This window comes from Platichthys flesus, chromosome 6 (genome assembly GCF_949316205.1).
Source record: "Platichthys flesus chromosome 6, fPlaFle2.1, whole genome shotgun sequence".
Classification (NCBI taxonomy): domain Eukaryota; kingdom Metazoa; phylum Chordata; class Actinopteri; order Pleuronectiformes; family Pleuronectidae; genus Platichthys; species Platichthys flesus.
In genome coordinates, this window is record NC_084950.1 from 15,744,391 (window position 1) to 15,759,091 (window position 14,701).

At 42.0% G+C, this 14,701-nt stretch overlaps 2 protein-coding genes across 2 annotated transcripts; one reads left to right on the top strand and one right to left on the bottom strand.

Annotated features, from left to right (window-relative positions):
- Window positions 1-101: 101 nt before the first annotated feature.
- LOC133955070 (golgin subfamily A member 6-like protein 24) lies at window positions 102-7,874 on the bottom strand. The gene is made up of 21 exons (XM_062389721.1): window positions 7,772-7,874; window positions 7,564-7,693; window positions 7,342-7,467; window positions 6,466-6,591; window positions 6,284-6,373; window positions 6,014-6,175; window positions 5,529-5,654; window positions 5,347-5,436; window positions 5,077-5,238; window positions 4,773-4,990; window positions 4,423-4,687; window positions 3,936-4,041; window positions 3,798-3,840; window positions 3,621-3,690; window positions 3,247-3,322; window positions 3,066-3,148; window positions 2,889-2,987; window positions 2,327-2,449; window positions 1,731-1,847; window positions 890-950; window positions 102-562 (listed from the first exon to the last, which is right to left on the bottom strand). Exons 2-21 carry the CDS (start codon window positions 7,660-7,662, stop codon window positions 369-371), a joined length of 2,436 nt encoding a protein of 811 aa, XP_062245705.1. The 5' UTR covers window positions 7,663-7,693; window positions 7,772-7,874; the 3' UTR covers window positions 102-368.
- Window positions 7,875-9,753: 1,879 nt separating this feature from the next.
- On the top strand, window positions 9,754-14,652 carry edc3 (enhancer of mRNA decapping 3 homolog (S. cerevisiae)). Its single transcript, XM_062389529.1, has 7 exons — window positions 9,754-9,888; window positions 10,146-10,311; window positions 10,401-10,627; window positions 10,725-11,063; window positions 11,160-11,313; window positions 11,611-11,828; window positions 11,937-14,652. The coding sequence occupies exons 2-7, from the start codon at window positions 10,148-10,150 to the stop codon at window positions 12,278-12,280; spliced, it is 1,446 nt and encodes a 481-aa protein (XP_062245513.1). The 5' UTR covers window positions 9,754-9,888; window positions 10,146-10,147; the 3' UTR covers window positions 12,281-14,652.
- The last annotated feature ends 49 nt before the right edge of the window (window positions 14,653-14,701 follow it).

Consider the following 14,701-nt stretch of genomic DNA (forward strand, 5'->3'; position numbering starts at 1 on the left):
ATACATGAGTAACACACTACTTTATATACTATAAAAATCTTTTGAAACACATTTGAAATATCTTGTCGACTGCAGGAATTCCTAAATGTTAAAGTGCTGCGAAACTATATCATATAAACAAAGCACATTACCTGAGGTTGGTGGCTTCATCACCAAGTGCAGCTTTCTGTTAGACTAACTTCAAAATCATCACAGTATTTATTTTCTTAAAAAGCATCATCTAACGAAACAGGTTATTTCTAAATACAATAGTAGCTAAAATGTACAAAGGCTTTCTGGTACAGCACCAGATAATAACCTGTTAGTATATTAATATATATGTAAACCAATTATTGCACAATGCAACGTTTTCCTGAAACATCCCATCCCTAGACTCCATCTTCATCAGGGCTGCAGATATCTACAAGCTCAGCCAGGAATACTCCATCAGGGTAGAAGGACGGTCTCCTTGGTTGCAGGTCCCACTCATCTGAACAGTGAGCCAGGTGGGGCTCTTCACTATCTGAAGATGTGTCTGATGCTGCAGTGGGAAGATCCTGGATCGGCTGCCTGAGCCTTATGACTTAAATCAAAAGAAATAAGGTTGACATTATTAAAACAGGATCTTATTTTTTCAAAGGTAAAGTCAAATAAATATTTTACACATGCATGAGATAGAAAGCAAAGGTATAGAAAGAAGGTTATTAATTCAAAGCAAGGACTTATCCACTAATGAAGATTGTAAAAATAGAATTAGCCTTGTTAATTTGTTAGTTCATTTAGTTATGGCCATGTGTGGATATGTCCATGTTTGAGTAAAAGAAAGTGTGTTTAAACTATAAACATGACACATATTAAAGCCCAAACATCATCTACACTACTGATTATATTGATTCATGTATATTTTCACCTTGCAGCAGATTCTCATTGTTTGCCTTCAGATTGCTGGTTTCTGCACTCCCAGCTGACATCTGGTAGAAGAGAGAATGGTTTCAGATGCCTTTTTAGCCAAACACACTAGCATGTTATTGCTAAAACATCCTGATCAACACTGTAGACCTTTTTAAAACACATTGTAGTTTCAATATAAAATTTTAAAAAGCTGCATTAAGTCGTAAATATTACAGCTCAGGCTTTGAACCAATCACAATGTTTGGATGATTAGTAAAGTGTTGGTCACAGGCCATCAGTGTAAGACAGCCACATACTGTAACTCTTGTCCGTCCTCTTATGGTCGAGTCAGATGTGTTCCAGTCGAGCGGTTAACTCCTCAGCTTCAAATCCGATTATTCACCCAGTAGAAAGGGTCATATGTGAGATTATGGATAAATTGCATTTCACATGGAGTTTAAGGGGTTAAGCAGCCATGTGCCCCTGTACTGTTTGCTCTTTGATTGAAGCAGGAGCTGGGATTTGTGCTGTCTGCACATATGTGTTAACATGTAATGACTGGATGTAGACACAGGTCCGTTAAATTCATGACATAATATACGTATAATCTACAAGACAAGATTAATGCAAATATTAATTTACATTAGTTGCAGACGCTGATACATCAGACATTTATGAAGCATAGCAACATGCAGTGGGATAGAGAAAAAGGGCCTTTTGAGTGGTGTGTTGGCTGGAGGTTCCTGCTGTATAGCTGGTGCTCTGAACAGTGAGATTAAGTGTTTTGATGGAGCTGTGGACAAACTGGTCACATGCATGTATACATGTGTACAGCTTTAGGATTGATTGTTGATCCACACCTGGTCCTTTCCTGCCAACCCTTCCTCCTCCCCTCCTAGGTCACTGCTCTCCTCATCCTCCTCCAACACTGGCATCAAACCAGGACTCTGCTGACAGCTCCACCTGTCCACTGCGGGCTAAATGAAATATTAAACACACGCAATCAGAGCTTTTTCAGCAAACTTTAGTAGCTATTGGTTTAATTGAATTGAAATAAAGATGGACGATTTCCCCAAGAATGAAGCCAAAGTGTCTAAGATGCCCCCTGGTGCCCAGAAAAGGTCATAACCCAGCTTTCAGCTTTTTGGCAGATGGGACGTGGGTCAAACAAGAAAATCCAAGGAACAGTTCTATCATTTTTAGGTAGTTCTAAATGCACTGATATTTGTCATTGTGTTTATTAATTTTGCTTTAATTTATTTGATGCTATAAAAATGGGGAGATGATGATTGACAGTGATTGGTCCAGAGCTTGTATCTCTATGATCAATACAGCACAGACTCTGATCCTATGACATCATCAGTGGGATACCCCTCATGCATCTTTATAAACAGTCTATGGCCTAATCCATGTCATTACTGCCAGGGTTCATGTTCCCTCAGTTCTTAGTCATTACCCTGACAGCTTTTGGAGTGGGAGTCCAGTCCTGAGGTGGGAAGGTCCCAGTCTGAGCAGCTGCTGATGTGTTGTCAACATTTCCCGCCTCATGTCCTTCTCGCTCTTTGAACAAACTCTTTAACTAGAAACATGAGAAACAGAATAATTAGATTCGCATAAATGTAGTCCTCAAAACAGCCACTACTTGGATTTATTTACTCTCCACCACTGCTTTTAAATACAAAATACAAAAACAAGGACTTTAAGTATTACAAGTCATCCTGGGTGCAAAAGTGAATGTCATGGCATCCATCCAGTTCCAGTCCATCCAGTAAACTTTCACATAAAACCACTAATATCAAACTTATGGTGGCACCAAAGAACAATTCAACATGACCCAGATCAACAAAATTCAAGCTCTGAAGACCTTGAGAATATTATGGTTACTCTGTCCAGTGGTTGTTGAGGTAATTCTGCCCAAAAGAGAGTGGTGGTCTGACAGGATGACAGTAACATCCAGAGCCACATTGCTGGATAAAAAAAGGTGAAGTGGAATTATGTTGGTATTATACAGTATATACCTGCTCAGTGACCATTCTGTTCTGCTGGACTGTCTCCAGATTGACTGGACAGAGAGTTTCATCCTTCCTGACTCCCACAGGTGGCTTCTCATCTTTAACCTGCTGATTAGGGATCAGTCGTTTTTCATATTCATCACCAACACACGCAGGAAGCCATCTTTGAGGGGGTCTGTTTACCGGATACAGCTGCTTTAGAGATTGAAACTTCTGGATTGCCGACATTTTCTCCTCCTGCTGCTGATTCGCCATCCTCATGCTCTCTGAAAACATGGGGAAGAGGAAGGTTTGGAGCTGAACCAGTGAGGAAGATTAATCCAGCATCATCGGACATGTTTTTAAAAGCAGTCTCATTATAAACCTTCTTGCTGAGTCCGCAGTGGGTCAACGGTTGAGACGTTTGCTTGGTCCTCATCATCTTGACTGTCTTCAGAGGCCTTTTCCATGGGGGATCATGAAAAGCAGTGATGTTAAAGAGAGTTAAAATGTTGCCTCATGCTCTCTGCTGGTTCTCAGGGGATTAAACAAAGATGTGTGTACTTGACTCATAGACTGATCAGACTGGAGTAGCTGTACTCTGTGAAGTAGAAAGCTTGACATCAGTTGTCCCCGTGTCTCCCAGCCTTTCTTACATTCAAAAAACATGACTCATGATTTCATCTTGTCTGCACACTTAAATCCTATAATTTAAATGTTGAAAATTAATTTAGCTGAGGTGCGGGAATATCTTGTTACCTGTGGGGATTTCTTTTGGATCCTGTGGGAGTCTGCTGGTGGCTCCGGTAATAAAGAGGATTCAGATAAGCTGCTATACAGATAGAATACGAGACAAAGACACAGATCACAGAGTTTAATTTTCAGCCTCTGCTGACGATATATTTTGAAAATGAAAATCTCATCAAATCCACTCACTCTGTCACCGTTTCTTTGTCCTGAGGCTGCACGGCTTCACCACCTGTAAGAACAAGCATTTGTGGATCAGAGTTGTGTCAGTGCATCGCTCACAGCAGTGATCTAGTCGAGAATATTGCCATCCTAATTCACCCATACCACCATCTTTATAGATGTGAAGCAGCAGCCGACTCCTGCTCCTTTCCAGCTCCAGCTCCTGTTTACATGCGTCAAGCTCAACCCTCAGCAGCGTGACAGATTCCCTCTGTAAGAGTTAAGAGTAATGTTATATAACCCATTCATATCTACCAAATATTAACGGCTTCTCACTTAGAGCATCCAAACACTAAAGGAGATCAGGCACAGGGATATACTGGCATGTTATTGGTCAGCAGTGTCTCCATACCAACATTGTGCTTCAACACATACTTAGTTTCCTCCCAGGTAGGAAAATGTGTAGTTATTAAAACAAGATGTAATAACCTTCGCCAAGGAAGTAATTTTTCCATTCCTGTTTGTTTTTCTGTTAGCATTACACAAACAAATTTGATTTCATTGAAAGAGTTTTTTTTCATATTCTGTAACATTGTGATATATTTTTTTTATCACTTGGATGTTTAAGAAAGTAGTAAAGGAATAGTCTTACTTCATTTCTGGAGTTGTTCTTCTTGAGTTCCTCCAGCTCCTCTTGTGTGAACTGCAGGGTCAAGGCCACCTTTTGCCATTTCTCAGTCCAGTGTGAAGTCACAGCTTTTAGATCCTGGATGTTTTTGACTCTCGCAGCATCTCGTTTCTGAGTCTCCTCCTCCAGCAGCTGTAACTTCTCCTTATTCTCGAGGACGTCAGCCTCCAAACACAGACACTGATCCTGCAGCTTCTGCTTTTCTAATTCCAAAACCTCCACAAATTCCCTGCATAAATAAGGTTTTTTTTTAACGAGGAGAGAATAACTGCATCTTCAATATACTGAAGGAGAGTGAGTGTTTAACATCTCACCTGAGCTGGCAGCACTTTTCCTTCATCTCATGTCCACCTTCATTCATTTTACTCAGCAGCTCCTCTTTTTGTCTGATCAGCTCGGAGCGCTCTGCCTCGAGATCTTTGATCAGTTTGGTGTTGACGCCCTTCTCTGCTGTCAGCTCCTGTAGCTGAGACCGTGATGTGTCCAGCTGCTGCTCCATCATCTTTAGCTCACATGCCAGCTTTTCATTCATCTGGTGTAATGAAACAATGGCGATGATTCAATAAAGAATTCGGAAAAATAAATTTGACAAAGAGACGTTCGCTAAAAGGTTGTAACCTCTGTGAGAGATGTTGATTTTTCCTTCATCAGAACCGTGTCCTGATCCTGTTGGTAAGTGTGAGACTCTGCAGCAGCCACTTGGTCATGGATCTCACAGACCCCAGAACCTGGTTGGGTCGTCTCCAGGACCTGGGCCCTCTGGTGCAGCTCAGCTATCTCCTGTACAAGCATCAGGCCAAAAAACCTGGTCACCCCACAGCACAACATTTTGGTCCTAGATGCCTCAGATGTTGTAGATAAGGCTCAGAGGAGTTTTCTTTCTGATACCTTCTGATACAGAGCCCCTGTCAGTTTGGCCTGCAGCTGTTTTACAACATCCTCCAGCTTCAGCACTTGAGTTGACAAGATGGCTTTTTCCTGAGCAGAGTTAGAAAGATGCTTTTGAATGTTCGACTGTTTCTGTAAATGTTTAACGTGATTTGGAAGTGAATCAGACACGTGTTACTGACCAGGCATGCTTGGCTGATTTTGTTGTTTGCTTCACTCAGCTGCTCTTCCACCTCGAAGGGATTTGACCCTGTGTGGCTGAGCCTCTGATTCATCTCCTCGATTTGACTCAACAGTGCCCTCTGTGTCTATATATGAACAAAAGACAGTCCGTATAAAGATATGTTTACAGTAAATATGGAGGTTAGGGTTTCGTCTAATTTAGTTTTATTTATCTGATAGGCGTTTTTTTTTGTCAGTTACCAGGATTATGCAAGATAAAATAAATAAAGATCAGGATTCTTTCATTTTCATTAGTATTATGAGATAGGGTATTTTCCAAGCCCTTTAGCTGTTTTCTCAGAAAACTAGAATGGTACTCAGAGAGCGCACCTCCACCGAGGCGTAACAGTCCCCAGATGACATTTAAATTGACAAGATCCAGATTTTCATTTGGATCTGCACCAAATTCATCAAGATCCATGAAGATTCGCTAAAAGGTTGTAACCTCTGTGAGAGATGTTGATTTTTCCTTCATCAGAACCGTGTCCTGATCCTGTTGGTAAGTGTGAGACTCTGCAGCAGCCACTTGGTCATGGATCTCACAGACCCCAGAACCTGGTTGGGTCGTCTCCAGGACCTGGGCCCTCTGGTGCAGCTCAGCTTTCTCCTGTACAAGCATCAGGCCAAAAAACCTGGTCACCCCACAGCACAACATTTTGGTCCTAGATGCCTCAGATGTTGTAGATAAGGCTCAGAGGAGTTTTCTTTCTGATACCTTCTGATACAGAGCCCCTGTCAGTTTGGCCTGCAGCTGTTTTACAACATCCTCCAGCTTCAGCACTTGAGTTGACAAGATGGCTTTTTCCTGAGCAGAGTTAGAAAGATGCTTTTGAATGTTCGACTGTTTCTGTAAATGTTTAACGTGATTTGGAAGTGAATCAGACACGTGTTACTGACCAGGCATGCTTGGCTGATTTTGTTGTTTGCTTCACTCAGCTGCTCTTCCACCTCGAAGGGATTTGACCCTGTGTGGCTGAGCCTCTGATTCATCTCCTCGATTTGACTCAACAGTGCCCTCTGTGTCTATATATGAACAAAAGACAGTCCGTATAAAGATATGTTTACAGTAAATATGGAGGTTAGGGTTTCGTCTAATTTAGTTTTATTTATCTGATAGGCGTTTTTTTTTGTCAGTTACCAGGATTATGCAAGATAAAATAAATAAAGATCAGGATTCTTTCATTTTCATTAGTATTATGAGATAGGGTATTTTCCAAGCCCTTTAGCTGTTTTCTCAGAAAACTAGAATGGTACTCAGAGAGCGCACCTCCACCGAGGCGTAACAGTCCCCAGATGACATTTAAATTGACAAGATCCAGATTTTCATTTGGATCTGCACCAAATTCATCAAGATCCATGAATTACTCTCTGAGAAATCAGTGTTAAACAGAAAAACTAATTCCTGGATTTGCCCTCTGGTCCAGATCCCTTCCTGACCCACACCTCATCCCAAATTTCACAGTGATCCATCTGGTCGTTTTGTTTTGGTAATCCTGTTCACTAACAGACAAACAAATGCAGGCAACAACACAACCCCCTTGTCAGAGGTAAATATTCTCTCAATGAAAAAATCTGACATGATTATGGGATATTTATTAGTGTGTGCAATTTGGTGCACATCCAAAAAAGATCCAGGCCTATTGAATTTAAATGTGATGTTAATAGGGCACTGTTGGGCCTTAGCAGAGGTATTCACTTATCCGAGTGCCATTCTAGTTATGAAATTATTTTATTTAGGACATTTATATTTCCTTTATATCCTCATACACTGACCTCAGTTGAGATCTGGAGTTGCTGCAGGGTCTGGTTTCGTTGTTCTTCTTGTGTTTTCGCTCTTGTCTCTGCCTCTTTCAGCGCCTCTCTCAGCCTGCACAGCTCAGTGTCAACCCTTTGCTTCTCCTCAACACAAATAAAGCAAGACAACAACCATAAAACACAGAACAATCCACTATTTACTACATTATTCTCTTTTCACAGTACAGAAAGCTAACACACCTGTCTTTTAATCTCTTCTTCTCTCAATGATCTGCTATGTGAATCACTTTTTTTCCCGGTTGGTTGATCATTGCTTCCGCTGTCCACAGCAGACCTCATTTGCAGCAGGTCCTTCTCCAACTTCAGGACCCTTATGAAGTGAAATTCACATGAGGAATGTCAGTCTTTTCTCACAGCCTTTCACATTTACCTCCTTCCCTGCACTCACTTTTCATGGAGCTCTCCGTGCCTGAGGTTCTTGTCAAACTGAGATATTTCCACTGCCTCCCTCTACTGCTCAAGAGGGACCATTTCTTCTAAAAGCTGCTGTGTCACACATTAGAACAAGGTTAAAGGATGTTCTGTGCAACTGCAGCAAATATCAAACATCCGCTTGAAGCAGAAAACAGTGTAACTCACCCCACTAAATGGTGGCAAGAGGAAAAAGGTTGAAAGATATCTAGATACTGTTTTACTTACCTTGTGTGTCATGTCGAGTATAGAAGTCATGTTGTAGCTTAGTTGTCCATCTCTGGCCCTCAGCCGGTCCAGCCGAGTGTTGACACGCTCTTGAGTATCCTGCAGCCATTGTGCCGCCTCTGCTTGTCTAAAGCTACTCTCCCCTCGGGCAGCTTGTAATTTAGCCCCCGGAGTTGGAGGATAGGGCCGTGTTGCACCTCCAGGCACCAGATGGGACAAGGACTGCCACTTCCTTAAACCTGGGTCATTCTGTGTCAGGCCCCCGCTGCTGCCTGTTGAGCTGGAGCAGATACAGTATTTCAGCCGACGTGATTTGAAAATTATTCTTACTCTGTCTCGGCTGCTTAAAAAATGTATCCCCCTCACCTTGTGCCGACTTTGGATAGAAACCCAGATCCAGAGAGGGTTGACGAACCATACCACGCTGAGGTCTGAGAGAGAAAAACACAAATACTTCAAGCAACTGCACCTTAAATAAAATGTTTTTAGAAAGAAAGTATAATGGGTTCTTACCTGGGCTGAAAAGCGAGATCTGGTGTCCCACATGTCAAGGTCCCCGAGGGAAAAGGGACTTGAACTTCTGCATGAGGACCCGAACATCTTGGAGTGACTTCCTAGATCTGAGCAATTACTTTGTATGGGAGAGGCTGCGATCCTCATCTCCCCTCGTCCGCCCATGTGACGAGGTTAGATTTTCACACAAAGGTGGCAGTCGGAGTGAGTGACTATACTTGGATGATGTGTCTTTATTTTTCCAGTGCTTGCTCGATGGCAGATAACTCATTGTACTACATGTTATTACAGTACGTCTGTGGTCTAGAAAACTATGGGTTTGATTATAGATACGCACATAATCTGTATATCTAGATGTAGGTCCTTCTGGTCAGGTCTATCATAGTTTGCACTTATCTACTACGTTTCTCCTGTTCATTGACAACACTCACCAGCTCCGCTTGTGATCCCCTCACAGCTTTGATTTCCATCAGATACAGCCCTTGAACAAAGTATCCATGGTAACCAGTGTATACAGGACACAGTTGGGTGGGTGTGCCATGTGCTAACACTTCTGGGATAGTTTCCGCATGACCTCACTCAGCCTGCTGACTGGCTGTTTGTTGCCAAGTAACAGTAATCATGATACACATAATTTACCTGGGACTAATTACACGTGACAGTAAATGTGTCATGATTGATTTGCCTGTGGGGATATTGAGATAAAATAAATTATTGACGTTGTGATGTTTTGGATGCGCGGATTCTAAGGGATATTATATTTTTTCCATGGGTTAAAAGAGCATGTGATGAGTTTCCAGATGGTATAATGGTTGTACGCTTACTCATACTCTACAAATCAGTGTGAAATATTACATCCTGCCGGCTAAATCTCAAGTTCTGTCTTTGCATAAGCAAGTCAGACCATTATTCACAATCAGTGCAACAACAACAAAAACTATAACAACGACAACAATATAATAACAATAATAATAATTATAATATTAATCAGTCTCCCAAAGCATCCTAATATAAAACTGCTCAGAGTGTCATAAGTAGGGTGTACAACCCTAATAGTAGAACAAAACAAAATCGCATGATGATATTCTAATCCCTTTTCTAGATGTAGCTTTATATGCATCTACAGTAGATGGAAAGAAAATCAGGGGTTAAAGTTTATGATCTTATTTTGAAAATAAAAGTGTTCCGGAAACAGGAAGTTGTCATACAGACGCTAGCGGCAGAGGGTGATAGCCACCGATGAATCTGAGAAGCTAACACTTTCAGAGAGCTACAATCTTCCTCCCAGCACTTAACTTTACAATTCAGTCATCCTTGTTCCTGAAGAGTTTGCTTTGTGTTGTTCCCTAAAAGGTAAAACGATTCAACCCCCCCTCTTTAATTAAATAGAGCGTTTTTGTGTCTAATTTGAACTGAATAGGCCGAGGGTGACGCTAGTTAGTTAGCACAACTACTAGCATAACAATTCGCTAACATCGCGAACTTAAAGTCTCCGATGTTCCACAGTCAGAAATATTAGCGAAGTGATTTAAAAGTGAGGTTGTTTTTAATACGAATCCGCTTTGACGAGTCCTGTTGGTTTCAAACCGATTTTCTGTATCATTGTGCAGACATGGCTGCGGATTGGTTGGGTAGTTTAGTGTCCATCAACTGCGGTCCATCACTGGGAGTGTATCAAGGAGAAGTAACATCTGTGGACCAGTCCAGCCAAACAATCTCCTTGAGACAACCGTTCCATAATGGAGTCAAGTGTCCTGTTCCCGAGGTCACATTCAGGTAAAGCACTTGAACAATCTGCCCCCCTCTGGCTCTTCATCTGATCTGATTCACGACTTCAGTTGATTACTCCATTGTTTCTCCTCTAGTGCCATTGATATAAAAGAGTTGAAGATCTTAGACATCAGAAATGGCAGTGCCAAGACCAGCTCTTCTGCATCCACAAAAGTAAACAGTGCTCCAGTTGCAGTCCCCAAGGAAGACCCCAGGTCGGTGGAGAAGGTGAACTCTCCCCCGCAGTGCTCAAAAAGCCATGGGGAGCGTCACATGGACATTCCTGGTCAGCCCAAAGGATTCCGTCGAAGACACAACTCCTGTAGGTGCAATTTTATATGATTTAAATCAGAATAAAAACCGTATAGTCGATTGCTCAGGTGTTTAGGGGGTTAACTACGTCTTCACTGTCCCACCAGGGTCGGCCAGTAGTCGAGGGGTAAACCAAGTGACGCCGAAAAAGAATGGGGTGAAGAATGGTCAGATGAAGATCAGAGATGACGAGTGCTTTGGCGATGTCGTGGATGAAGAACTGGACACAGACTTTGATTTTGAAGGAAACCTGGCGCTTTTTGACAAAGCAGCCGTTTTCTCAGAGATCGATACAACAGAGCGTCGTAACGGCGCAAGGTCGCGCGGGACGCCACAAGACCAGGCCCCTTCGCGGTACCGCCACGATGAGAACATCCTGGAGGCCAAACCTGTTGTGTACAGACAAATAACTGTACCGCAGCCTGGGGCCAAAGAGTATTGCACTGGTAGGTATTTGACAATCTTAAGAAACAAGTGGTAGAGATGGGAAACATTTAAAAGTGACTTAATTGTGTCCTATACTCTCTCCTATACCCGTACAGACTCTGGACTTGTTGTACCCAGCATATCCTACGAACTCCACAAGCGTCTGTTGTCAGTTGCTGAGCGTTATGGTCTCTCACTGGAGCGAAGACTTGAAATGACTGGAGTGTGTGCCAGTCAGATGGCACTTACATTGCTGGGTGGGCCCAACAGGTATGTGATGGTTCACACACTCATTTCATAATGTCTTATATTTTAACATATTATATGAAATATTGGTATATTTGCAAATGATCACAGAGTGTGTAGCGTTGCAAGCAGGGCCCAAGTTTGGATAAAAAAAGCTATTTACTAAACTTCAGAGATGTGGCTGTTGGTTATCTGGTGATCTGGAGGCTCAAAGTGTTCAGTATGACATAAAGTTGCATTATTATTATTGGTTTATGGTAATTTCAAATTACCAAAAGCCAGTAAAATTTATGAATTCTTGTTTTGTTTTTTCCTTTTCAGATTCACTCCCAAAAATTTACACCAGCGTCCCACGGTGGCTCTGCTGTGTGGCCCTCATGTTCAGGGCGCTCAGGGCATCAGCTGTGGTCGTCACCTGGCCAATCATGAAGTGGAGGTCATCCTGTTCCTGCCCAATTTCGTCAAGATGCTTGATTCTGTCACCAGCGAGCTCACACTCTTTAACAGAACGGGGGGCAAACAGGTGTCAACTATCAAAGGTCAGCATATTTTCATACTTGGAATTTCTTTTTTGTTCTAATTCAAACTTTTTTCCCCATTGTAGTTGATTAAACAATAACTTGATATTTTCTCTCTCGACTCCTCAGACCTTCCAGACACACCAGTGGACCTAATAATGAACTGCCTGGACTGCCACGAGAACACATTCCTCATGGATCAGCCTTGGTACAGAGCAGCTGCTGACTGGGCGAACCAGAATCGAGCGCCAGTGCTCAGCTTAGACCCCCCAGTGAGTGGACAGGGTCAGGCAGTTGAGGCCAAGTGGTCCCTCTCTCTTTGCCTCCCGCTTCCTCTGGGTGAGGGCGCCGGCCAGGTTTACCTGTGTGACATAGGTATTCCTCGCCAGGTGCTCCAGGAAGTTGGAATCAAGTACCACTCTCCGTTCGGGTGCAAATTCGTCATCCCGCTGCACTCTGCGTCACAAGACTAACGGTCAACATGACAGATTGAATCTTTCACCATCCTTGACCATTTGGGCTTGGTCGCCTTATATTAGAAAGTTTCAGCGGTAATTCAGCTCAACACTTAAGTTTCTAACTCCTCACTAAGTGAAAGGGAATGCTCCGTCACAGTGAAGGACCATGGTTTGGTACCATTTAGGTCTGTAAGGAGTCAATACATGAAGGGTGGAGAAAGAAAGGCTTTCAACGCATTTTGAATAAATAGATGTCAAAACGAGTGTCTATACAAATGTATTTACATACAAGATATTATGATGATGAAAAACTTACACAAAAGTCAGTTTAAAATTTACCAGGACAATCCTTAAATGGTAAACTACTGAATGTCATTCCAAAGCCATGTGAATAAGATCGTTCAATACATGCAAATATCGTGCTCTTACATTCATCTGGTTGAGCCAACAGAAGGGACCATCGCTTATGTCTCTGCTTCAATACTTTGAAGTTTTCAGTTAATGTTGTCAGATGTTTTATTAGGATAGAGTTTTCATCCTGAGCCTTCATCTGTGTGTTTTCACTGAACCAATGTTATGTGGACCAGCTCCTGGAGAGAATCCAGATATCAGCAGTGATCTTTGTCCATGGTAAACCTGGCTGTGGTCATGAGGGCTCCGATAAAGATGAGACAGCCTGAAAATCCTGAACAGTGAGGACGAATTTAATTTAATTGGTAAAACTTAAGGACCATGCCAGTGTTTTTGAAAGTTACAGGTCCTTAAATACAAATCGTTTCCCGCTGCACTTAATGTTGGCTTTACGTTTTTTCAGTTTTTAGTTTTTTACTGTTCCATATAGATGTTGGTTTCTATTCATCTACCATAAGAAAATGATCATCCTCTTAAACTTAATTATATGCATTTTCTCCACAGTGAGCATTACGCCTGTTTGTGTCAATGTTATAGTATTGTGTGGTAATGCAGTTCAGGCACATTTAATTTGCTTAAGTTCGCACTGCATCACTCTAACTATAATTAATACAGACTTGATAAAAATGTAGATTACACAACGTAAGCATGTTTAAAGAGTTTGGGAAAAGATTCTCACATTGTACGGAAATAAATAGAAGCCAATGATTGTTTGGAACAGTCGAAGAAACATCCTAATTTCTTTCTTTTTTAAACTGCATAATTCACAGGTGGTTGTGATGTAGAATGTAAATGATTTGTGACAAATGGGGAAAAAGATACACTGGTACGGTTCCCTCAGTTACAAAAAAAGTGTTTTTAACCGTTCAGGTTAGAATGTGAATGTTTTGTTGGCAGACAATTTTTCTAAAGTACAGACACTCTGTGGGATTCATTGCATTTTCTTTGGCTGAGTAATCTCAATCTGAACTCAGAAAATGATCAACGTGCACCGTCCTGCAAAGTCGTTTGCAAACAGGTTTTTGACCGGGACTTAGTGTCTGTATCTGACTGTTACTGGTATTGACCATAAAACTAAAGTATAGACTACGAAGTACATAATTAAGATGAGTGCAGAGCTGCTTTTGTTTTGCTGCTTTCTGAGGCCTTGACAGACGGGTCAGAGGCCTGTGTGATGCCATGTCTTTGTTACGATAAAGGTCAAACCCTTGTTGCTGGTTCTTTAACAAGACCCGAGCTCCATATCACTGAGGTCTGTGGAGTGTAGAAAAGGCTGATTTCAAGTGCACATGGCTACAAATCGCCCTGTTAGGTTTGTGGTGTTCGGTGTGCCGTCACATTACCTCATTAACATCTCAGGAGGATTTAAAAAAAAAAATAGCTTGTGTTGTATTTGTTGTGTTTTCTCTGTGCACACTCGTCTCTGCACTCAATCAGTGGAAATTACTGCCATGCACAAATTGTTCTGTCCTCTCTCCAACATTCCTGCAGCCTGATGTGTTATGTCACATCTGTCCGGACAAGTCTGCCTTGGGAAACATCAGCCTTGAATGTACTTGAAAATTCTTCTGTCTCTTTTGGCCGCCAGGGGGCCACGCAACCACACGTTTAAGCCGTGGCGCTTCCTTATTCTGTTAAATCTGATGTAATGGCAGCTTTAATTCTATTTCCTCAACGGATGGGGTCATCACCTAACATAATGTGAACAGTCATAAGTTGTTGTTTGGATCTGGGTTTTCACAGGAAGAAGACGAAATTTCCTGAAACTAGTTTGGGTGTTTGAAATGATTTGTCCTGCAGCGGATGTTTGCTCCTTGAAAACTCAGTATTCAGTTCAGCCACGTTATAAAGCTGGTGATATGTTTTATTTGTGTTTCCTGCATGGACCAGTCAGGGCTGTTGGTGTGTGAACCCTGTGCGGTCCTCCTGTGTCACATCTGGAGACTGGAACTATAAATAAAAACAACCACCACTGACTTCTTCCTCTGTGTTAGTGTGTGTGTGACTGTAAACACTGATCATCAA